The sequence below is a fragment of the Pelodiscus sinensis genome, chromosome 8, assembly GCF_052426305.1.
Source record: "Pelodiscus sinensis isolate ZL-2025 chromosome 8, ASM5242630v1, whole genome shotgun sequence".
Taxonomy (NCBI): domain Eukaryota; kingdom Metazoa; phylum Chordata; order Testudines; family Trionychidae; genus Pelodiscus; species Pelodiscus sinensis.
In genome coordinates, this window is record NC_143059.1 from 37,245,353 (window position 1) to 37,270,223 (window position 24,871).

Sequence of the window (24,871 nt, forward strand, 5' to 3'; positions counted from 1 at the left end):
TTTAATGAGGAAGTGTATAATAATGTTTCCCCAAGTGTCTCCCTTGGAAATTAACTTTTCCACTTTTTTGCAACATATGATTTTGGATTAGGTTCAGAGCCTCTTTTTTTTTCAATGTACTTTTTTTTCAAAGTTTTGGGAGTTCTCAATATGGAGTTGTGACCTGGGTTAAATCTTGTTTAGGTTGAGATAAAACCTTATTCACACTGTCATGGGAACACACTCTTCCCATAAGATAGTTGTAATAAACACTCAAAGGAAGTCTAGAATAATTTGCTCAGAAACCAGCAACACATGGCAAGGAGGTTCCATGGGCATTGTGACTAGCCCGGGGAAAGGGGGAGAAAACACACAAAGATATATAGATATAGATATAGATATAGATATATGAGAGAGAGAAAGAGGGAAAGAGACAACAAAAAGAAAGGCAGCACGGCTAGGAAAGATTTTGCCCATTCTGTTCAAGGGACAGACTAATTCTTGTCACAACATTATTTCATGCAGCTCACAACAGTCTTGAATGGACTGGATTGTCTGAAATAGTCCCCGTTAGGAATCAGCTCTTTCTTAGTGCTATACATTTAACAAGGAATAAAAACTCAAGTGCAATCAATGACTTTAAAAAAATGATGAATCATTTATTGGAGTAGGAGTTCACTGCAATGATAATAGGGCTGGGCAAGAGCAATGAGAATGGAAATACCTCAAACCAGCCAAGGAGGACTGAAGATCAAATAGATCAAATCATTCCAAAGAATGTGAACTAATGCATTTAGCACTGAATTACTGGTACTCTAACAAGAATTCCAAATTATGTATTTATATACACTATTACTATGAAGCAAAATTTTCCCCCAAGGAGGAAGAAGCTAGAATTTTACAACTTCAAACACTGAAGATGTGCCTTTGAATGAATGAAACAGAGCAGACTTCAGAAATGGTTGAACCTTGTAGTGCCCAAAGTATTGGATTCTGTAGAGGCCTGGTTCAGCAGAATTTGGAATATGCCATTCCACTTTGGCCTTGCTGCGACCAAGGAATCCTTTTGTCCAGTGAAATCTAATGGAAAAATAATAAATGATACGTTAAAAAATATAATCCACCTTTAGGTATATTTTAATAGTCTAACTACGATCTCTAACTGGCTGAGTCAAACACATCTGAAGGCCAAATCAATATGGAACAAAGATTTTTACTGAAAATTAAGTAACATAGTTGCTAAAATAATCACTCCAGCTCAATTTGTTCCACGACGATTTTATTTCTGTGATTTTTTTTTACTTTGTTTTATGTTTCTTCCTTTGTAAATAACACCATGAACAGCAATGAAATACACCAGGGAACACTAATAAAAAAATAAGCAGTTATTTCTTTAGATAAAAAATATTTCTGCCTAGGTAATTATATAGCTCTTATACTATATTAAATGAGCACCTCATAATACCATTATTTTGATTATTAAATATTAATGAATTTACACACACAACTCCCGTGGGAGATAAGACAATATTATTCCCATTGAACAAAAGAGGAACCGAGGCATAGATAGGTCAAGAAAATTGCTAAAGATCATGCAAAATTTGTGAAAAAGCTGGAAATTGAACCTAAATTTTGTGAGCCCCAGTTCTGTGTCAGAACCAAACATCTTTCCTCATATTTATTGTGCAAATGAGAAAAATGGGCTTAGAAAACTGAATTGCCTTATCCTGATAACTGGAGCATGATGTTTTTTAACTGTACAGCATGTATAGTACAGCATCAAGCAGCTGCACAAACTTCCTCTCACTATCCCTCTAATGTGTATCAGCAGGGGATACATGACCTATTGGGAACATAACTAGTCCAATAATGCTGACAAAACTTGCTTTTATCAAAATGCTTTAAAGAAATATATCTACTTTGATAAAGAATGGGATGGTTTCATGAGACGGAATTTCTGGTGTGAGAGTGAGACCCCAAAATAGCCCATTGGTATGGGAGACCCAGGTTTAAGTCCCTGCTATAAATCAGGCATGTTTCTTATAACCACCGCACTGTGAGCTATTTCTCTCTCTCTCTCTCTCACTCCAATGCTCAATATTATAATGGTGAGTATGTTCTTGAGGTTTCTTTTTCAAGTTTGTGGTAATTTTCATGGGATTTTTATTAAATATTTTATATTTTGTTACTAAAGAAAATGTTAAGTTCCTTGTCTGTAGCATTAGTTGCTTTCTTGAACTTTGCTTGCTGTTATTAGGCTGCTAAGCATAGATGTACTACACATTAATATTTACAAGCAATGCAACACAGCACTACCTTTATCTGAATAGATTATATTAGTAGGAAAAATTAAATATCAGGATCTTAATATACTGTGACAACTTCAGATACATCTACATTGGGGTGTTATTTCAAATTAATGCCCCTTATTTACTTAAGAATATGTATTACTAAGTATTCTTCTCAGCTTCATTTAGCATGTGCTCTCTAATCTAGCATTGTTCCCAGAGATTTTCCTCTCTGTTTTAATTTGTTTTCCTTGGTTGCTCTGTAACATCTAGCAATCAGGGATGCTTTATTAAGTATATCTTTTGTTTTGTAATAAAACTCACTTTTTTTAAGGTGATGATTTGATTCTTGTGTCCTAGAAAGTGTGTCTGTCTGTGTGTATCTGCATGCCTCATACTGAGAGGCCAGCTACTAGAGCCTGCAGCTTGTTTCCTTTTCTTTTTTTCAAACTCTTTTTGGGCAAAAGAGCTTGAGGTACCCCTAGGAGTGGGTTCAAGTGTTCACTCCTGGTTTTTTAGGGATAAAAACCACTTGATGGTGGCAGCGATTCCCCCAAAAATCTGTGTATTGTGATTCTGGGGGGAAGGTTTTTGTAACTAGTGCCTGTAGAGGCAAGGTTTTTAAGCTCTCTTGCAGGCCCCCACCTTCTGCACTTGGAGTGCCAAAGTGGGGAGCAGCTCGACAGTCTCTAAGGTGCTGCAAGACTATTGATTGTTTTTTGAGTTTTTCTAGTTACAGACTAACAGGGCTACCCCTCTGAAACTTTTGATCCCCTTATTTCCAAAAAACAAAGCAAGCATCCATGCTACCAAGCCTGTTATTTCGAAATAATGGGCTTGTTATGTTGAAATAATAACCCCTTCTTGTGAAAAGGAATACGCTTATTTTTAGTTAATTTGGGAGTCATTTTTTTGAAATAATTTGGTAGTGTAGACATAGACTATGTCTTCACTATGGGGTTTTATCGGAAAAATTCCGATAAATTCGTGTATCTTTTTCTGAAAGTTTTTTCAGAAGGGGCTTTTCCAAAAAAACCTGTTTTGAAAGAGCCCTTCTTCCTCATGGGAGGAAGACAGGGCTTCTGAAAGAGTGCATCTGCTCTTCCGCAAAAAAAAAGCAGAAGAGCAGATGCGTTCTTTGGACGCAACAGAGTTTTCTAGTCCCCGTAGTCTAGACCCCATAGTCTAGACATAGCCATAGAAACACAACCACCCAAACTCCCAAATACATAGATAAACTGGAAAAGGGAATGTCAGTTTGTATCCCACAAAGACAGACAGATACGATGTCTATCTCCAAAAACTCCAAGCTTAGTGCTGGCATATAAGCTACTAAAATGTGCCAGAAACTGTCTCAGGAGACATTGGATTTATGTCAATGTCCTTTGACTATCAGATCATATACAGAAAGCAATTGGTTGCACTCAGGCAGTGAAAGTTATGTACCACAAGCAAGAAGCCATCATAAATTCAAAGAAACAGAATCACAGATTCAAGTCCGTTACACTAGAAACATTGTCTCTCTCCTTGTGAAGTGTATGGTATTTTTACTGAAATATCTCCAACATCACAGGATCTCAAAATGGACCTTTCAGGAATCCATTCTTTTTTTTATTGATATTTAGGAGACTGCAGTAAAGAAATGATCGGGGGGGCGGAGGTTAGACTAGGCAGTAACTTATTTGAACAAGGATTTGATAAACAAACCCATTGTGTTCTTATATATTAATATTATTAATTCTAGTGATTTTAGCTCTAAAAAGCCACACTATCTTTTCTTCCTAATACATGCATTTCCCATAAGGCTGGCAGCCTGACCACACATTTAATTTCTACTGCCTTTTTCATTTTGAAGTGAAACTTTTTCACTTCGGGGACATACTTCACTAAACTATTTCCCCCAAAAAACAACAGTGTTGGTGGAAATTTTATACCTTTCTTTTAACATCCAACAATTAGGTAATGTGGTGTAGTGACTGGAGTGTTGGGTTAGAAAGTGGGAGATGAGAGTTCTAGTCTTAGGTCTACTTTTCCAGCTATAAAATGAGCATAATGACCCTACTGGACTTTGCAAACCACTGGATGAGAAGTTCTATGTAGAATTTTTATACATTAAATACAAATTGTTTAGAAAAATGGGATTTATTAAATTGATTCACACCATGATGTTCCTGCAGTTGTACACTCTCAATGTTGCATTAGTGAGAGCTGTGCAAAAGGTTGTACAAAACCACAAGTTCATTTCTAGAGGCTAATTCTTTTTAAATGGCATTTTAAATATTTATTTTCAATTTAGGTTGTGCCAAGTGTTATTGAAATCTCATACAATAGATAATAGTCATCAAAAAAATAAAAGTTCTGGCATGCGCAGTACTGACATTACATTTCCACTGTGGAAAAGGATATAGTAACACCAGAACTGAGCACTCTCCACTGCCTAGCACTGTACACGCTGTTACTATTCTATAATGCAGAAGGGCTGGAGGGTGAGAAATGTGAGGGTATATCACAGGAAGCTCACTGAATCCTTAATACTTAGTGGAATTTGTGAAACAGGGTCATTCCTGGAGGATTTACTCACCTGGTATCCCAAGAAGCATCATTATACATTACATGCCAATTTCCAGAAATGTTCTCATATTTTTCTACTGTTAGGAAGGTTTGATGTGTCTGGAATAGGATGAATACAACTAGTCAAACACCCACCATCTAAGCTTTCTAGTGCTTAACTTTTATTTAAAGAACAGATGCTTTTTCTTCATTGTAACTTTTTATTAGCAAAACATAACAAGACTAAGCTATACATATAATGTAGTGTATAATAAAGGACACATTCACTGGAAAGGCTGCAAATATGTAGTATTTAACAAATTTCCAACAAAAATAACCACTATGACAAGTTTGTTCACTATTTAAACAAATAAGAAACTTAGCAGTTTCAATTTGAGTCTGAGAAGGAATACTGGGATTTGCATTAAATTGCACCAAAGTGTAGATAAAAGGTTTCTCCATTGTTCATATGTGCAATTTTGACTCATATGGTATGAAGAGGTCATGAATTATCTAGGACTAAACTGTCTGTGCAATTTTCCTTTTCAGTGCACAAAATCCCTTTAACAACTGGACAAACTTTCAAGCTAGAACTTTACAATCAAAGGGGTTCCAGTAATGTAATGCTCCAAAGAACATGCTTATGTCAGTAACTCACAGAAATACAAACAGAGTGAACATGTTTTTATGTGAACTAATGAGGCCCTCCAATGAGTATTTAGTTACAGAAAGTTTAGTAAATTGTATTTAGGAGACGACCAGTACTGTTGGCCGTGATTTATAAACATTTTTAAATGAAGGGTTTATCTGGGATATGTTAATGTGCAATATTCATCCTCGTGTAAATAGGTAGAATGTAAGAATCTTTGTTTATAAAAGTTATACATTTCAGTGACTCTTTCCTACAGTTCACAGCTAATTCAACTAGCCGTAGAAATACATTAAAATTAAATTAAATAAAAGCTCAAATAATATCTCCTTTTCTACACGTTGTGTCTGTGTCTGTGCTATAGCAGCACTGCTGCTGCACTTCAGTGTAAACACCATCTATGCCAAATGGGAAGGGGGCTTCTCCCATAGCTGTAGGTAATCCACTTTCCTGAGAGGAAGATGCAAGCATTCTTCCATTAACCTAACACTGTCTTCACAGGGTCTTAGATTGGCTTTACAACACCACTCTCAGGTTTTTCCACACTTATGCCAAACATTGTTATGCCAAACTAATTCCAGTCATCTGAAGTGGGCTGTGCCCACGAAAGCTCACGATACCATCTACATGTTTTGTTAGTCTATAAAGGCTACCAGATCATTAGTTGTTTTTTAAGTTTATTTAATGTTCTAGTGTAGACCAGGCCTAACAGCTCTGCATTTCCATGTCTGACCTATCCTTTCTCTATAAACCATTTGCTTTGTATTCTCTTTTCTCCTAATTTGTCTTTAGAACTGTACATTTTAAAGTCCTCCATGTAAGCAAGCAGAACAATAATTAAACATTAGCCATTATGAAAGAATAGAAAAATCCAACATCGTTAAATTATACTTACAGTATTCTCGGCAGAATTCCTGGGGTTTGCACCTACAAATGTTACTTCAGCAACTTCACCCTGAGGAAATGTTACAAGATATTTTAAGAGTGAATATAATAAAATCAATGATGTAAGACATCTTTATCAACATTTCTGTATTATTTTAATAGTTGCTATGGGATTATAGAGTTTATATTTGAATGCCACCATGTATAGTGCCTGTCTGCAGGATGATTTCCATTATGTGACATTTAGTTCCAGTATAAAAAAAAAAGAAAGGCAGGACAGGTAGGATTTTAAAGTTATAGGACTACTGCTTCCCACCCTCTGCCTGCTTTTATTGCACTTAGAAGCGTGCAGATGACACTGCAGATGACACTTGTTCTGAATATTTTATAATCCAATTTGCTAAGGATTTAAAATCATTAATCCTTACAACATGTTTATCTCAGTCAGCTTTCAAAGCAAGTGCATCAAAAGACAACCAGGTTCCTGCCTCCAAACATTGTAAGACAATAGTTGCTACTTCACAACAGGTGCGTCTACACAGCACCCTTAGCTCGAAATAGTTTATTTCATAATTTGGTGCTGTCTATACAGTGCCAAGTTTCGAAATAACTTGCTATTCCAAAATGCTCCTTATCCCTAATGGAACGAGGGTTACCAAAATACTTCCAGTATCCCAAAACAGCTCCATATTGTAGACATTCCCAGTGAGTCTCCATTTTATGTATAGAAATGTAGGCTCCCTTTACTATGGGAGATTCTGATTTTTACTAGGAGGATCCTTTGTTCTACAGTCTAGCCCTAGAGACTACAACTCCCATGAGCTCTTGAGGAAAAAAATCTTACTCTCTTCCAGGAGACAGACAGACAGAGAGAGAGAGAGAGAGATGGTGGGCTCCATTTTGGGAGAAAGGAGCCAGATTGCTGGTGTGGAGCCTTTACCAGACCAGAGCCGTTGTGTTGAAGCTAGAGCCTGTTACTGAGAGCCTGCTGGGGCTTTGATCTAGCGGGCTGCTTCAAGGGCTGTTGGTGATTGTCCCTGGAGAGGAGAGACCCTGTCTGTGTCTGTGGCTGAAAAGGGCCTGCGAAAAACTGCATAGAAGACACTCTGAGTAATTGTGGCTGTTTGGAAAAGTGCTGCCTGGGAGGTGCACAGAAGACAGACTGACTGTGGGTCCAAAGAGAGCCAGAGCAATCTGCCCAGTGAACTAGAGCTGCTGGCATTTGGTAGAGCCTGCTCTACGGGCAGAGGGATTTTGCAGCTGGCTGCTCAGCTTGAACTGACACACACAACCTGCACAGTGCTGTCTCCACTCCAGCTGTAGACCTTCAAGCGTGCCTGCGCAAGCATCTGGGACTCTGAATCCAGAGGAGTGCACACTTTGGGGATGGATAAATGGTGGCAGGGTAAATGCCAGTTAGATACGTTCCTTTTCTTTCTGTGTACTTAGTTAATTGATTTTATTAATTTTTAATCTATTAAACCCTGTTTCTTTAAGTTGTTAAGTAGGTGTGCTAATTCTAATTTAATCAATTAACTTATAATTGTTTTGGAGTTCGATCCAAATTATTCCTGGAATAAGTTTATTCCTGGAGGCTCCCAACGCACACCATTAAGTGTGTACTGGACCAGCCAGGTGGAGGCACCACCATTGTATATTTCTTTAGGAGCAAGGGACTGCAGCAAGGGGATGGATAGGGAATCACAAACTATACAACATCACTACTGAGAGTACTCAAGATCTTCCAGGCACAAAGGTCAGTGTGGCCTGCTCCCAACTAACCCAAGGAGGAAAATAGGGGGTTACAAAAATAAAAAGATTCTCCTTCATGGAGGGATGTTAAGGGCTCTTTATTTTCTTATTCACTGATTTTAGCTCAATTCAGTATATAAACATTGGTATATATCTATGCTTTGGCTCTAAAATAAAGACAAATAACCTTAATATAAAGCCACTGATGTGGTTATCCATTTCTCAGAAGCACATTCTTTACTCAGTAATTCATTCATTTGTGAATTTCACAGTCAAAGGGCATGTTTGGGTTATTGCTATAAAGAATAAGGAAGGAAAGGAGCATTTTGAAATTCATATCAGCTATATAAACATGTGAATACCTATTGAGTTCTCATTTGTTTTTTATTATCACCTGACTTGAAGACTTACCCAGCATTGCTCAGGTCCTTCAGGACAGGGGGCTAGAAGTGGGTGGGGGTGCATGAATCAGGGCAACGCTTGTGGATGTGAAGAGCTCAAGGCAGGGGGGCTGAGGGTGTGGAAGGTGCAAGAGTCAGAGTGAGGAGGGTCTCAAAGCAGGAGGCTGAGGGTGAGGGGGGTGCAAGAGTCGGAGTGAGGAAGGGCTCAAGGCAGGGGGCTGAGGGTGTGGTGAGTGCAGGAGTGAAGGTTGAGAGGTGAGGAGGGGCTCAGGGCAAAGGGTAGAGATTCAGGAGTCAGAGCAGAGGATTTGGAGGCAAGGGTGCTCAAAGAAGGGGGTCGGGGCTCAGGGGAAGCCACTGACTTCTCCCCGCAAACTGCCTGAGGTATGGAAATTATGAGGCCCACCTGCAGGCTTCTCCCCAGGACCATCCTGTGGCAGTGGGGGTAGCGCAGTCCACCTGCCGCCTGCTCCCTGGGATAGGCCAGGATGGCAAAGGGCTTTGCTACTAGCCAGTTGCTGCTCCCCACACATGTGGTGTTTACTGCCTCTCTGTGGTCATTTGTGAGTATAACTGTCCCTGCTCTCTCATTCCTCCCTCTCTGCTTGATGAGAACAATCATATTTCTTGTGCATTCCATTGTCCTGGAACAACCAAATCAGACCTTGCTTTAAGTTATGATAAGAGGAAGCTGCATACCAAATTTGGTGGCCCTAGCTCTTACCATTTAGGAGGAATTCTTGAATAAACGGACTCACAAATGGATGGGTGTACACACAGAAAGATACACAAACTCTTCCAAATATATAATATATTTCAGTTTCACTTTTTCTAGCAAGTCATACAGAGATAAGCTGAGTTGCTATCACTAACAAACTTCAGACTACTAAGTCTAAAAATCTGTTGTTATATGTCCTGAGATAAATCTATTAAAATCACTGAAGTCTTTTGAATTACATCAGTGTACGCTAAAGCAGAATTTGGCTATTTATCTCTATATAAATCCCACAATAATATATGGTTAAGAATCTGATAAGTATTCAAATAGTAGTTAATAAATTATATTTCCCTAGACAGTCTTACCACTCTGTACTGTGCTCGCACTTCCTGTAACACATCCCCAAATGTTTTATTGATTGGTGCGACATCAGCAAGAACCCCAGGTAACAAAGTCATGTTGGTTATGTACATGAATGGTGGCTCTGGACCCTTCAGCAAATCCTGTATTGTATTCTAAAAAAAAAGAGAAAGAATGTTTGTTTAATAAGCAGACATGTTGTTTGTCAATTCTACTGTGATACAACCATGACAAAAAATCATGTAAAGATGTTGTCTTTCACAAAAGCCAAATATAGCTTTTTAATTAACTACAATTATAATTGGCTATAATGACAAGAATACTAAAGTGACCAAAAAAAAAAAAAAGCACAGCAAGAGGGGTCATGTTTATATGCTACGTTCAGCACCATATCATTCTTCAAACTTATCTTCACGTAATTTTACACCAAATTGCAACTCCTGTTTTGTTGCTCTAGTTAGCATCCTGTTCAGCCCTAAGCAAGAGCTGTAACAACTTATGGGTTGATCTAATGTAGATGCAGCTATCCACAGATTAACAGGGTTGTTCTGTAACCAGGGGTTGTCATAGAACCCAGATTTCCCCAGCAACACCACCTCAAAGCAAGGTGAGGAGTTGGGAGACAGAGACACTAAACTGCTTCTGCACCACCTGGAGATCCTGTTTACAGAAGGGAAATTCCCAGGAAGGAGATTAGGCTGTGTTCTGTTTATTTTGCATTGCTAGAGAGGTACAGGCAGTTAGATCAGAACAGAGAATTGGGACCATGACATTTAAAGTAATAGAATGAAAAAAATATGTAAACCTCTCTTCTGAAGAATATATAAATATGAAAGTGTGCTGTGGATTCAAATGATCTTTTATTACCGTAGCAATAGCCTTGGCCAATCCTCTGAACAACTGAATATAAGCAGAGAGAGTGTGTGGCCCAAAAATGGTGGATGCTCCCTCATATCGTTGAACCTACAAGAGATATGAACAGATCTTTGCATTTCTTCCACAGATTTTCTTGCTGCTGCTGTTTTCACTTCTTTGTGAAAAAACTAAGTTATTCTACAATCATATGAACTTCTACAAATTATCCCTGGAAAGTAACAATCCATGGTAAAAATGTCCTGTAAACATCTTTTGTCCTGTATTACAGCTAGTTTGTTTACCTGGTATTCTTCGTAGGTAGTAACATAATGGGTATAAACATTGCACAAGCCTGCAATTACGACATTCATTCCTTGGGTCCCATGGGATTCAAATTCCTAAGAAGAATGGGTACAAAAATATAATAACTTTAATAAATAATAAATATGCAATTGTATCCATCTATTATTATGTCCTATCTTTATTTAGTATTGTTGCAACCCTGCTGGTGCCAGAAGAAAGTATTGGCATTTTTGTGGTCATAAATAAGATGAATAAAAAGACTCAGTAATAGTCAGTATGATGGAGGGATATGGTTATTGTTGTCACAGTGTTACTAATCAATCACATGGTGGCGCCACACTGATAGAGTTAATGGGTGAAATCTAGCCTCTGTTAAAGTCAATGGCACTGGGCACAATCTCTATTAATTTCAGTGGGACCAAGATTGTATGTTTGCTTGTGTGGCCTGATTTATTGCTATCTTGGGAGGCAAGATATGCTGACTGAGAGACAGGTATCAGATACACAAGTAGCTTTAAAAAATGCCTTTGTAATATGTGAGTCCAAGAGTAAGTCTACCTTGGAGCTGGCAGTGTAAGCACCAGCATCAGGAAGCACACTAACGCAATCGGATTTAGTATGCTAAAAACAGAAGAGTAGCCACTGTGCTGCTCATGGCAGAAGTACACTCCGACCTGAGATGCAAGATATGTACTTGAGCAGTTAGCCCATCCCACCACTCATGCAGTTGCCATTACATTTCTATTTTTATGCACTCAATCAGAACTTGAGGGGGGGAGATCTACTCATATAAGAAATTACAACTTCCAGCTACCCCCCAAAGAACAACATCAGTAGGAGGCAAGAGAAAGATGACAGTCTCAGGAAAATAAAGGTTCCATAAACTCTGCTTTCTAGAACAACTGTCTTTGAGTTTTTAGCCAGTCACTTACACTTTTAATAGCTTCTCGTAGTCTCCGTCCAGACATTGTCCTGTGAGGCATTATAATAGGAATGTTAAACTCCAGTAATGTAGAGAAAGTGCAATATATTGAAGGGCAAGGTGAGTTGGAATCACTGATGGACGACATCAGTTGGAATGGTTGGGATCACACCAAACTAGTATATTATACAAAAATGCACCTGCATTGAACATTAGATTGGACATTGACATACAGTGACATATTGTAACAGTGATAAAAGTTTGCTGGCTTTATATCTCTTCTGAAAAAGTATATACACACAAGTACTGGGAATCATTTGAATACAAAAACTGTCTGCTTTGCTATACAAAATAAGAGTAAAAATAGTACTTACGTCAGCTCGCCTGGAAAAGCAGCTATTGCCAAGGACCCAATGGTAAAAAGCTGAACATCAACTATTTCAGGGTGCCATGGGTAAGGTAATGAAATCTTTAAAACAATAAGGAATCAAGGGTTACATTTTTAATAAGGTTTAAGAGATGTGATCTGATTTTGTTCTTTCCACATACATAAGAATAGGTGCAAATAACATTTATTTCTGTAAGAAATGTGCATTGGCTATGGAAAAGTAATGTCTCACTTCATCTTCTATATACCACCAATGCATTAAGTCATTCAACCAGAACCATATTAATTAGGAATGGAGGAAACCTATCATATTAGGTAGAGTGTCTCCATACCCAGTGCAATACTGGTCCTTATCCTATGTTCTTAAAGGCTTTGTTCTGTTCAATTCTAAATGACTCAAGCAATGGGGTTTTCATTTATTCCAGTCTCACATTATGCTTGATTTGACCACAAATTTTCCTCTGTTTAACTTCATTCCATTACATCTGATTTACCCACTTGAAATAATTCTTCTCTTTTTCAGATACTTGTAGGCAGTACTTTGGGAGGTCATTGTAGCCAGTCCCCTGCCCTCGCAGCAGGACCAAGTACCATCCCTGACAGATTTGCCCCAGATCCCTAAATGGCCCCTCAAGTATCAAACTCACAACCCTGGATTTAGCAGGCCAATCCTCAAACCACTGAGCTATCCCTACTCCCCTCCCCCCCAAAAAAGTTGTCATATCATTTTTCAGTCAACATTTGGCTAGTCTATGGTTTGTTCTTTTATGTTTTGCTCCATGGATGAAAATCATTTCTTAGTATCTTTCTGGTAGTGAAGTGCCCAGAACCGTATGAAATTTTGTTGAGAAAGGAGCTATGAGCATTCTGGTAAAAACAGCATGATGCCTAGGAAGTGACAGCTCAAAAACACATTTTTTAAAAATGGAAACACCAAATAGTATTTCAATCTCACGAGGAAAATTTTGAGAAGTCTCCAAGTGATTTAGGAGTTTAAATCCCATTGGCTTTCAGTAAGACTAGGTCTCCTAGGTGCCTATGTCTCTTTTGAAAATGGCATTAAAGATCCTAACTCTCTGAGGCATTTATTAAATCTTTTCCCTAGCTTTAATTGGATGCCCATTCTCATTTAATCTCTAAGGGTACGTCTAAACTGCATGCTTATTTTGAAATAAGCTATTCTGGAAGAAATACTCTGAAATAGCTTATTCTGAAATAGCACATCTACACTACAGGGAAGCCTCAAAATTAGTCCCAAGCACGCTTCCCTAATGTGGACATGCTACCTCAATTTAGGGCCCCAGGAGGCACTGGGGAGTAATTACTTCAAATGGCCCTGGGGAGAAGCTATTTCGAAATAGCAGCAGTGGAGCATCCACACTACTGCTATTCTGAAACAGCTATTTTGGAATAGGCATTATTCCTTGTGGAATGAGGTTTACAGAAGTTGGACTAAGCTGTCCGTTATTCTGAATTTATTTTGAAATAACAGAATTGCTGTGTAGCTACTAGCATTTTTACTTCGGAATAAATGGCCATTATTCCAAAATAATGCTGCTGTGTAGACACACCCTAAGATTCCCTCTTTGCCACTACAGTATAGATGACTCTTTTAGATTGAATTTTCCAGATTACAAATTCCTCATCAGAGATTTCCATAAATCAAAAGCTCTTCTATATTGTGGCAGACAACCAAAGATCTAACTGAACTTTCTAGCATCAAAGGAGTAATCTTTTTACAAGGACAAACATTCTTGAACAATTTCTGCAATGTATTTTATCACACAGACATTTTTTCCTTCATTAATGAGGCATGTATTTCTTCTTTCCGCTTTTTTAAGATCTACAAAAACTATGTATGGAAAAATACTCTTCTTTTGTGAATAAACTCCTAGCATCTTTTATTGCTTTATAGGAGTATTGATAAGCATAGATTTATGTTCCTTTTCAGGTCTTTTAAATTAATATTCACTTTCAGAATGTTCATGTCATACAACCATTCACTCCCTTTACTTCTGCATCATTAATTATGGCTGGGATTAAAATGGAAGTCCTTCATTTTGGCAAGAAAATCCAATGTAGTTCAGCAATCGTTGTGCTCCCTATGATATACACCAACACATTTACCTCTCCAGTATTTAAAAGGATTGGCTTTGGTTTGTGGCACTCTTTTGTTTCATTGGATGGCTTTCCAAGCAGCTGGTTATGAATGATTTCCCAGAATAGCTCTCCTTCCAGGGACCCTGTAAGCAGAAGCCTCTTTTAATACCATTTCTTTATGTTTTTCTGGATGCATATTTGACAAAGTCTAATTTCTCACCTGCATTTCCTATAAGTGTTTATATATCTAGGATGGGATTTTCAGGGATGTTTAGGGGATTTGGAGCCAGTCATCTTAAAATGGAATTTTGGTCACCTAACTCCCAAAAATCCCAACTCTAACCAATTTCAGACGTGGTTGTGACCAGAGTATCTGGTTAATGAACATGAAGAAGTGGGTTGTGCCCACAAAAGCTCATGATACCATCTACATGTTTCGTTAGTCTTTAAGGTGCTACTAGACTATTTGTTGTTTTTTAGTTTTTCCTGTTTCAGACTAACTAGGCTACCCCTCTGAAGCAAGAAATACAAAGGACTGTCCTCCTCACTGGATCAGAGCTAATGGCAAGAGGGAACAATTTAAAAATATCAAAAACCCTCTGACAATAGCTAGGAACAGGGGCAAGTAGGTATACATTTGTAAATAAAGAATGACTGAGGAAATAAAAAGACAAGTTCCAGTCCTCACCTTCACCACTATCCTTAAACATGGCACCCCTACCATCCACTCTTTGTCTGTTTGTATTTTCAAAACGGTAAGCTATGTGAGATAGGGACTGTGTCTTCCTATGCTTGTGCTGTTACATGAATATAACTAAGGACACCAGTGCCATATAACAATAATCCTCAGTGAACAAGACCTGCAGACTCCGTTCTACTGCTTACCTTGTGTGAAATTGAAGAATCCCACTCCATCAGTAGTACCTGCCGCAAAGCTGTAGCCCAAGGCTGGTTTACAGGTTTTACCCTGAATAAAAGTATATTAAAATTAGATTATATACAATATAGCAACTCCAGATGTAAACCCACAATAATTCTGCCTTGAATATTCTGATGTGGATTCTTCATCTACAGGGCAGAGAATTCCAAGGACTTACCGTATGGGTGGCATTGAGTTGCACAGTAACGTTACTCATATTCACCCACTGGTGCGTTGAATGGAGAGGTCCTGTTATCTCCTGGGAGGCCAGAGTAAACAGTTCCTAAAACACAAACATATATTACACTGATTAACACTGGTGCAAAAACTAAAGAATATGTTTTCTTGAAATAGAACCACAAAGAACCTATTAAAACAGACACAATACAAATATGAGCTATTTTAATCTCAGTTTCCTTGGCAGAAGAAATGATGTGCCTAAATCTTTGAGGACATGGCCCTGGGGTGTGGGTCAGTTAGTGGCTAGTGCTTCATTGGCCAAATCCTTTCCAAGTGATCAAACATTGCTTAGGGCAAGAGCAATGCTCCACCATCCCTAGCTATCTGGGGCCACTCTTTGCACTTGTGGGTTGTTAAGTTTCCTCCCTCTAAATCCTGTTTGACAGAACAATTCTTTCAGTGGGACCTTATTGGGTGCTCCTTTCAGCTTTCTTTTCAGCTAAAATGGGATCACAGCTGATCTTTTCACATCTTTTTGTTCTTTTATGACTTCTCAGCATCATCAGTCTTTCTATGACTCAGCACAGAGTATTCTATCCGTGCCTTTGCCTATAAGCAGCGGGCAGATGGTCACTAATATCAGCCTGATTTTCCACCTCCATGAACTCATGTGCGTGTTCAACAGCAACAGGCCCAAAAGCAAGCTATCCAGAGTTGGATTCTCCAACTTTTCTGTAATGTGGGCCATACGTCAACAGAGTGTAGGTCCTCAGGGACCATCTCCCTTTCTTCCTCTAGTTGCAGAGACCATTTCCTTTCTCATTCCAGAACAAATAATACTTCAGTGGCAACTAGAGCTATTGTTTACAGAGAATAATAATAATGGAAATGATCAAATATATTTGGGAAATAAGGAGAAAAATTAGCAATACCAGTGCAGCAAGTTTTCTGTGAAACTTCAGTATTTCCATAAACCCAGAAATTCTGAATTGCAGTTTCAAAATTAAATTTGGCTTCAAACATCAAATAGAGCAAGATTATATCAAGGTTGCTCAACTCACTCAAGCACCTAGAAAAGCTTTTGTGAAGATTTTCTATAAAGTTAGCAACAAAAAGCAATGACTAAACTTAAGGAATTACAGTTGTCTCATCAAATTTTTGTTTCTCTTATATAAACATCCTCTAGGGATGCAAAGTGTAGTCAATTAACCGATTAAGCAATAAGCAAAAATGTATAGGTTAATGGTATAGACTATACACATTTTCCCCAACCCTGCCCCCAATACATTTTGTAGCAGGCTGGCCAGTAGCCCAGCTCAGTCCTGGCTTGCACTGGGTCCAGTACCTACACCTGCTGGGGCTCTGCGTTCAAAGTGTATTAGGAGCCAGATGGGCAGGCAGCCCAATTCAGTTCTGACTCGTTCCAGGTCCAGGAGCTCAGCCCCCACCCTGGACAGGGTGGCTGCTACCCCGTGCTGTTGCCTCTGTATCAGAAGCAACAGCGTGAGGTGACAGGCAGCCATTCTGCTGGTTTTTAAATTGTCTCCCCTCGGCGAACCAGCTCCTGCCTGGCACCCTGCACTGCTGCCTCTGATACAGATATTTAACATCCCTAACATTAAGCCTCTCTTTGGGGAAATGTACCTGCCTGAAAATACCTTTCCCAGTTCTTCAGTTCTAAAGCGATCAGTAGATGTTTGTAATTTAAAGATATAATTACCTTTTTTTAAAAATCACAATTCATTTATAACTGTTCCTTAAAAAGGATCTTCAACAATGAGTGGTCATCAGAGTAGAAATTACACAGATTTGGTAACATTCCATGTAATTGTGTGAGGTGTCATTTTACTAGGGTATATATATATTGAAATCCATTTGTACTGCCACCTACAATGGTCATATATGGCGAAAACCACTTCCCTCTAAATTAGATACCCATGAAAGTCCCTAGCGTACAATTAGACTAGAATATCCACTAACCTACAAATCACTGACATTTTAGAGCAATTCTATTGTCAAACACTCAAAATGGCAATTAAAAAGAAAACTGCTATAATCAAGCCTGCTGTTGTCAGTAATTTATTGACTCTGTTCCAGCTCCTGCAAGCTGCTGACACTGAAATCACCAAGTACAGTGGCATTGCACTTCCTCCTCTGCTGCCCTTGACAAACTTTACAATAGATAGCATGGATCAAGCAGAATCCAATTCAGGTAGAAGAAAAATTAAATCTGTGACTTTCTTGGGTAACTTCTTCAGGGAGAAGAGCATTTTTAGGCATGTCTAGCTATGAAGTAGAGAATGCCTATATTTATTGTGATCTGAGATACTACAATGCACAGCATGGTTCTAGTTTACATATTCTGCTGCATATTGGTTCTTACACCACTTCCACCATCTAGCATCATGGTGAGGTCTCAGTCTTGACTGGGCCTTTGAGAACAATGACCATATTTTCTGAACCAAAACCAAGGACACATTAGCCATGCACCCGACCCCCTTTAGCCATATCAGAAGGGTTTGTGAAGAGTGCAGGATCTGCCTTTTAAATTGAATAAGAGCCATGTGGCTTCTTAGATTTAAAGGGCAGAGCTAGTGTGCTGCACAAACTGGGATCAGCTGATTTCAAGCGTGGCTTTGTCTTTTAAATCTAAGATGGCCCATGTGGCTCTTACTAGGTATAAAACATAGAGTGGCAGCACAGCGGGAGCTGGAGCTGGGAATCAGCTGATTCCCGGTCCGGCTGCTGCTCTGCCCTTTAAACCTTGTAAGAGCCATGCGGGTCTTCTTAGATTTCAAAGACAGAACTGCGCTTGAAATCAGTTGATCCCGGTTTGTGCAGAGCACTGTCTCTGCCTTTTAAATCTAAGAAGACTCTCGCGGCTCTTATTAAGTTTAAAGGGCAGCAGGGTTTAATGGAGAGGACTGTGACGGGAAGGGGGCCTCTCACCTACTGCTTCTTTACCAGCGTGGCTCCCAAGAGAACTACCTGCCTGCCACAGCAGCATAGGGCCAGAGGTCAGTTACCGCCTCCCACTGCCTTTATTGGCTGGGTTCCAGAGCATTAGGAAAAATCTATTGGAAAGTCTCCCAGGAGAGGGAGAAGAAACAGCAGTGTCCAGCCGCTTCTAGCTTCATTGCCATTTCTAGGACATTTTCAATGTTTTGCAGGGCATCGGGACAGGAGATTGAAATTCGGGACTGTCCCAGATTTTCCAGGCTGTAAGGTCAACATACCGTGAGCATTATTGTGATGCGTGCCGCAGAGACCCGCAACTGTGAGGCACCTTAAGTGTTCCCTGTAAGCTGAGCACTTGGGCAATCGTTCAGGAGAGATTCAAATGCTGTCCAGCTGAATCACAGAGCATGATGAGCTAGGTTTTTTTTCTATTGGTGGTGCACTTTCACAATGCTTCAGTGCACACAGAAGAAATTATTCCAGACATGGAGGGAGATCATTAGCGGGAACATTAGGCACCTTGCTGCCTCCTGCCCTTAGCATGAGGAAGCTTTGTCTAAGCCAGTCAGGAGTCAGCACACAGACCCCACTGACTAGAGGCAACCCAAGCACTCCCCTCTAGGTCTACTCAGGCCCCACTCACTCACTGTCCAACCCCCGAGATTGGAGCAGCCCCCTGGAACATCTGGCCCCTGTTCCACTGGGTGCTCACAATATTCACAGTGTGCCCCAGCTCACCAGTTATACCTCTGTTCCACATAATACATAGCACTTAGAAAAGTTTATAATAAAAAGAGGTAAAATTTTATGTAACAAAGTATTGAGATTCAAGTGATAACAGGTAAGAGCACTGGAAACTAATTGTTATATTTAAAAAATAAAGCCATAACTGCTTTTATTCATAAATAGCACGACCCCCTCCTGGTTGTGTTTTCCAGTAATTTTCCTCTCCTGTCAATATCATAATCTCTATCTTTGCCTCAGGTTCAGTGTGTAAATTGGTATGCATTGTAATCGCACAATACTCACTGTACAATTACCAGACAGGGAGATAGGCATCTGTTAATGTCTGCCTGAAAAGAACACTCCTAAAGTCTGTCACCTCTTGTTCACAAGCCTAAAGAACATAATTTTCATTATAGGCCTTCTTACATATTATCCATCCATGCCTTGTGCAGTGATCATGATCGGTAGTGTGCTACCACCTCTTGCTATTCTTTAGTGAATTATTACACAAATTTCTGACCCAGGGGATACTTGTAAAACCCTGTGCCCTCTGCAAGTTGGCACTAAGAGGTTCATAGGACTCAGCTACCACAATGCAACAAGTAAACAAACAAATAATTCAATTGCATTAGGGAAAGGTTTGCCTCTAACTAGTTTATCTTACAGTCAGAATTATAATTTATGTGAAGTGTGGGGAAAGGTGAACCTTTTAGTTCTGTTCGCTATCCAGCTGTGGCAGAGGTAGATCCCAGCTTACTTATGACAAAATATGTACCCAGTTCTCAGATTTTTTTGGAAGAGGTTTGCCAGGAATAATATTCCAGATAAGCTACAGTTCTGGAGAATCCAAAACACTGAAGGGCTATGCGAAAGGATCATGTGTACAGGCAGTCCCCGGGTTACGTAAAAGATAGGGACTATAGGTTTGTTCTTAAGTTGAATTTGTATGTAAGTCGGAACTGGCTCCAGATTCAGCTTCTGCCACTGAAACTGACCAGGGGCTGACTACAGGAAGCCGGAGGCAGAGTTGCTCTGCCCCCAGCTTCCTGGAATCAGCCTGATCAGTTTCAACAGCTGCTGAATCTGGAGCCTGGGACAGAACAGCTGGGGCGCTGCCCGGTAGGTTCCCACAGGACCAACCTGGCAGCACCCCAGCTGCTCTACCCGAGGCCTGGGCGGCTTTGCTCCTGTCCCCCTGGTCTGCTGGGGGGGGGGGGTCCAGCAAAGCCGCTGGACCCCCCCAGCAGACCAGGGACACCCGAGCAAAGCCGCCGCCTGGGCGGCTTTGCTCGTTTAGCCGCCCAGGTGGCGGCTTTGCTCGGGTGTCCCTGATCTACTGGGGGGGTCCAGAAAAGCCGCTGGACCCCCCGAGCAGACCGGGGGACAGGAGCAAAGCCGCCCAGGCGGCGGGGGTCCCGCTGCCTGGGCGGCTTTGCTCCCGGGCAAACGAGCAAAGCCGCCCAGGTGGCAGCTTTGCTCGGGTGTCCCTGGTCTGCTGGGGGGGTCCAGCAGCTTTGCTGGACCCCCCCAGCAGACCAGGGAGACCGGGAGAAGCTTTTCTCGCCCTGGAGGACACGGGTGGCGACCCGCCGCCCATGAGCTCCAGGGCGAGAAAAGCCCCATTCGTAAGTGTGGATCCGACATAAGTCGGATCCGCGTAAGTCGGGGACTGCCTGTACTTGTGAGTTTTGGGAGCTAGATAGTTCTTTACAAAATTAGGGTACATCTATCTTGCCCCCTACTTCGAAGTAGGGAGGCAAATGAAGGCAATCGAAGTTGCAAATCCTGTGCTTGATTAGCACAGTCACGTCCGGTCGCCATGTTGGAAATTGACTAGCTCGAATTAACTCGCCACGTGTAGACGCGGTACTCTGAGGGAAAACCCCGTACTTTGAATTAACTGTACTGCTCCTGCAACTTCGGTCGCCTTCATTTGCCTCCCTACTTCAAAGTAGGAGGTAAGTGTAGCTGTACCCCTAGTTACTTAACTCCTGTCCTTAGGGCAGTAAGTAGCTATCATCCACATTTTATAGACATTTTCAGTGAGAAACAGAGGGGTTAAAATTAAAAGGTAACATTTTCCAACTTTGGTGACTAAAATTAAATAAAATAACTAAATAAAACTGTGACAAGTTTGAAACTGAGACTTTTACATAGGCACCTAAATATGGATCTAAGGCCATGTCTTCACTTGTGGGAAGAGCAACGCTGCAACAGTTAATCTTTTAGGCTGTGTCCAGATTCAGCGGTTTTTTCGAAAAAAGTAGCCTTTTTTCGAAAAAACTTCCCCTGCGTCCAGACTCAAGCCGCGTTCTTTCGAAATTAATTCGAAAGAACGCGGCTTTTCTTTCAATGGCGGTAAACCTCATTTCACGAGGAAGAATGCCTTCTTTCGAAAGTTCCTCTTTCGAAAGAAGGCGTTCTTCAATGTAAATAGGGCTTCTTCAAAAGAGAGCATCCAGACTCACTGGATGCTTTCTTTCGAAAAAGCAAGCCGCTTTTTCGAAATTTCTCCGTGCAGTCTAGACGCTCTCTTTCGAAAGAGGCTCTTTCGAAAGATGCTTTTGAAAGATCCTCTTTCGAAAGAAGCCTGCAGTCTAGACATAGCCTTAGTGTTTGATTTAGCATATCTAGTAAGACCCACTAAATCAAATGCTGAGCATGCCCCTGTTGGCACCAGTACTCCTACTCCTCGTGAAGGGAAGTTGATGGGAATGTTTCTCACATCAGTCTCCCACTGTAAGGATAGCACAGAAGCTTGACTTAAGGTACATTGACTCCAGCTACATTTTTACATAGCTGGAATTGTGCATCATAAGCCAACCTTCCTCCATGGTGTGGACCTGGCCTGAGTGCGTAGCTTTAGGCCTACAGTCTTGATCCCATATGGTTTGAGAATATCTCTAGCAAAAATGAATTTCAGAAACTCACTTGTCAAAAAGAAAATGTTTCCTGGCTTTTCTAATAATTGCATTTGAATACACAAGTAAAACGAATCCAATTTAACTTACCTTTGCTTTCAAATAGAGATTTTGTCCTATAATTTTTGTACTGTCAATCATATCAGTGCCAGGACCTGCAGCCATACACATTTTGGCCTGTTAAGGGTTTTTAAAGCAAATAATTAAACAAATGTAAATGAACAAGACATCCTTCTAGCAACATAAAGCTTTTACTCTGTGAATGAAGGCACAAATCATGGTCATCACTTTCATACAAAAATACTGACTTTTAATACACAAACTTTTAATCCAGGTGTCAGGTACTGTTTTATAATAGAGTCAGTTCAAAAATAACATAGTATCCTCCATGTTATTTATGTAATATATTCATTTTATGTGATACCCAAACTTCCCAGAGATTTTGTACTACAGTCCAGCTGCATATTGAGAGTCATATCTGCCTCACGGTTTCCCTGAAGCCAACAAGTAGCCCTTGGCACAGCATACATTCCCCAGCATGCCAACAACAATGCACAGGAGGAATAAGTAGCAGCCTGGAGGAGACTGCCTATGGGGATGAGGAGTTGAGGAGAAAATAGGGATATTGTGCTTCCCTTTACAGCAGGATGAACCACAATCTGGCCCTATATTTGCAATTTCATACCTATAAATCTACCTTAAACTGGAGATGTAGATAATATAAACCTACCCCTCCTACTGGACAGTAGCTGTTGGGGTTATCACATGACTCTCCTGTGTTTATGCAGTGTGGGCCTTTGATATTGGGTGAGACATCTCCCAGGTTGGATGATGCAAAGGCTGCTACAAAAGATCCCTGCCAAAAGAAAACACCGTTGTATGGCTTTTTCTGTGTTTCTTGCCCCGATTGCCATCAGTCTGCAGACATCAGATGTACATTGGGTATTTCAATGAACATAAAAATCCCTGTCACATAATACAAAGATGTAAAATAAACATGAACTGCCTATGTAATGTACCGTTTGTACAAATTCCCAACAACATATGCAAAATCGTATCATTCATGTTATTACATACAGTTGGTAATGAGAGGACATTGGTGAAGTTTTCAAAAGCAGCTAGTGATTCTGGATTGAATTTTTGGGTGTCCAACTTGACTTACATGAAAGGGGCCTAATTCTCAGGATGTGTTGAGCACCTAGCTCTCAGGTATGGCATTTAAAAACTTTACCACCTAAAACACATCATTTTGAAAATGTAGGCCCTAAGGTTTTTGCAGTAAGGATTTTTTTAAATATTTGAAATAGAATTTTAATGCCATTACCTTGAATGTATATATCTCCTTTGGCTGGCACATCTCAAAGCACTTTACATTACTCTTTCATTGATATTTCACAACTCTTCACAATTTAGAGGTAATTAAGAATTGATATTCTCATTTTACAGCTGGAGGAATTGAGGCATGATTTTTCCTATTCTCCTCTTGTTATTCCTCTTGTTATTCACCATGATTTCTACTGAAAGATTTAGCTAATGGTTAACTTAGAATATTCTCTGTTCATGTAATTTGTGTGAACACTGAGAACAGAAATTGACAGCTTAAGTTAGTATTAAAGATAGTAAAAGGAATGGAGGTGAACAAGTGTAAGGGGACTGTTAGCCCCTTACTAAAACTCAATGGGTATGTCTACACTACCCCGCTAGTTCGAACTAGCGGGGTAATGTATGCATACCGAACTTGCTAATGAAGCCCGGGATTTGAATTTCCCGGGCTTCATTAGCATAAAGCCGGCTCCGACATTTTTAAAAGCCGGCTAGTGCGAACCCCGTGCCGCGCGGCTACACGCGGCACGGGCTAGATAGTTCGAACTACGTAGCCATTCCGATCTATCTGTACACCTCGTTCCACGGGCTTCATTAGCAAGTTCGGTATGCATACATTACCCCGCTAGTTCGAACTAGCGGGGTAGTGTAGACATACCCAGAGGGAGTTTTTGGTTTGCCAGCTCTCAGTATCAAAAGGGGAAGGGTCCATGAGAAATCAGGGCCCTGAGGCTGACAGACCCCAGAGACAATGGAAAGCAGCCAACACTCCAGCTCAGCCTGATTGACAGGTTGGACAGGCCAGTGAGGAAAGCAAGAGGCCAGGCCCCGTCCTCCCTGTGAGCTGGGATTGTTCTAGGTCTCTCTGAGCAAAGAGAGAGCTGAGAGACAGCTATGAGCAGTGCAAGCTGTGTGCAGAAGAAGTCCTGCAGCAACAGAGCCAGACACAGACAGCTCAAGGAGTACAAGCTGTGCTGAGGGGCAGTTCTGCAGCAACAGAGCCAGGCACACACAACTCAAGGAGCGCAGACCCTGTGTTGAGCAGCAGACTGGCAGTGCTCAGAGAAGCCAAAAGGGACAGAGAAGCAACGCAAGGAGCTGGAGACTGACAAGGCAGCACAGCCTACAGCTGGGTGTGGTGAGCATCTGGGACCAGCAAAGTGTGGGGAGAGGCTCCGGGCAGGGAGATATCACCAGCCAAGAGGACCAGCAGGCCAGACTGGGAGAGGGGTCTGGCCACTTAGAGCTTGAGGCTGTGTGGTCACTGCCAGAGCAAGCATGTCCAGCCTGCAGCCCCCCCTGCAGCGCCCTTAAGCCTATAAGGAAGAGACTGTGGCCTGTCCTTACACTCTGCAGACTGCTATTTTGATGTCCCTGTGCTACAGAGCAGGGCTGTGTGTTCTCATTTAACCATTCTCATTTTTTTTCTTATTCTTTTCTCTTTAATCAGTTGATGTTTAATAAATTGTATTTGCTTAGAACCTTATGAAATGATCACTGGGCCAAGAAAGCATGCAGTGTGAAGAGAGCACCTCGGAGTGGGGACACTCTAACTCCTGCCCCTAGTGACTACAAGGTCAGGGATTAAGCCCCAGGAAACCTGGGCCCAGCTTTGTGGGGGTTTCGAGGACTCTGCTACTCAGGAGAGTGGAGGGGGAGCCCTCAGGAACAGGGAGGCCGTAGGGTAAAGGAAG

The 24,871-nt window shown here is 40.8% G+C and overlaps 1 protein-coding gene across 4 annotated transcripts in view; it reads right to left on the reverse strand.

Moving 5' to 3' along the window:
• Positions 1 to 619: 619 nt before the first annotated feature.
• The window catches only part of LOC102460189 (putative neutral ceramidase C), a 66,711-nt gene continuing 42,459 nt past the window's right edge, over positions 620 to 24,871 (reverse strand). For all 4 annotated transcript variants that reach the window (XM_089780151.1, XM_006121468.4, XM_089780150.1 and 1 more), the window contains 13 exons: positions 22,585 to 22,710; positions 21,945 to 22,031; positions 15,248 to 15,352; positions 15,036 to 15,117; positions 14,178 to 14,293; positions 12,037 to 12,131; positions 11,673 to 11,712; positions 10,740 to 10,835; positions 10,450 to 10,545; positions 9,588 to 9,737; positions 6,362 to 6,421; positions 4,849 to 4,937; positions 620 to 1,059 (listed from right to left, as the gene is read on the reverse strand). In XM_089780151.1, coding sequence (XP_089636277.1) covers positions 870 to 1,059; positions 4,849 to 4,937; positions 6,362 to 6,421; positions 9,588 to 9,737; positions 10,450 to 10,545; positions 10,740 to 10,835; positions 11,673 to 11,712; positions 12,037 to 12,131; positions 14,178 to 14,293; positions 15,036 to 15,117; positions 15,248 to 15,352; positions 21,945 to 22,031; positions 22,585 to 22,710 — 1,332 coding nt within the window. In that variant the 3' untranslated portion in view covers positions 620 to 869. The remainder of the gene's footprint in view (positions 1,060 to 4,848; positions 4,938 to 6,361; positions 6,422 to 9,587; positions 9,738 to 10,449; positions 10,546 to 10,739; positions 10,836 to 11,672; positions 11,713 to 12,036; positions 12,132 to 14,177; positions 14,294 to 15,035; positions 15,118 to 15,247; positions 15,353 to 21,944; positions 22,032 to 22,584; positions 22,711 to 24,871) is intronic.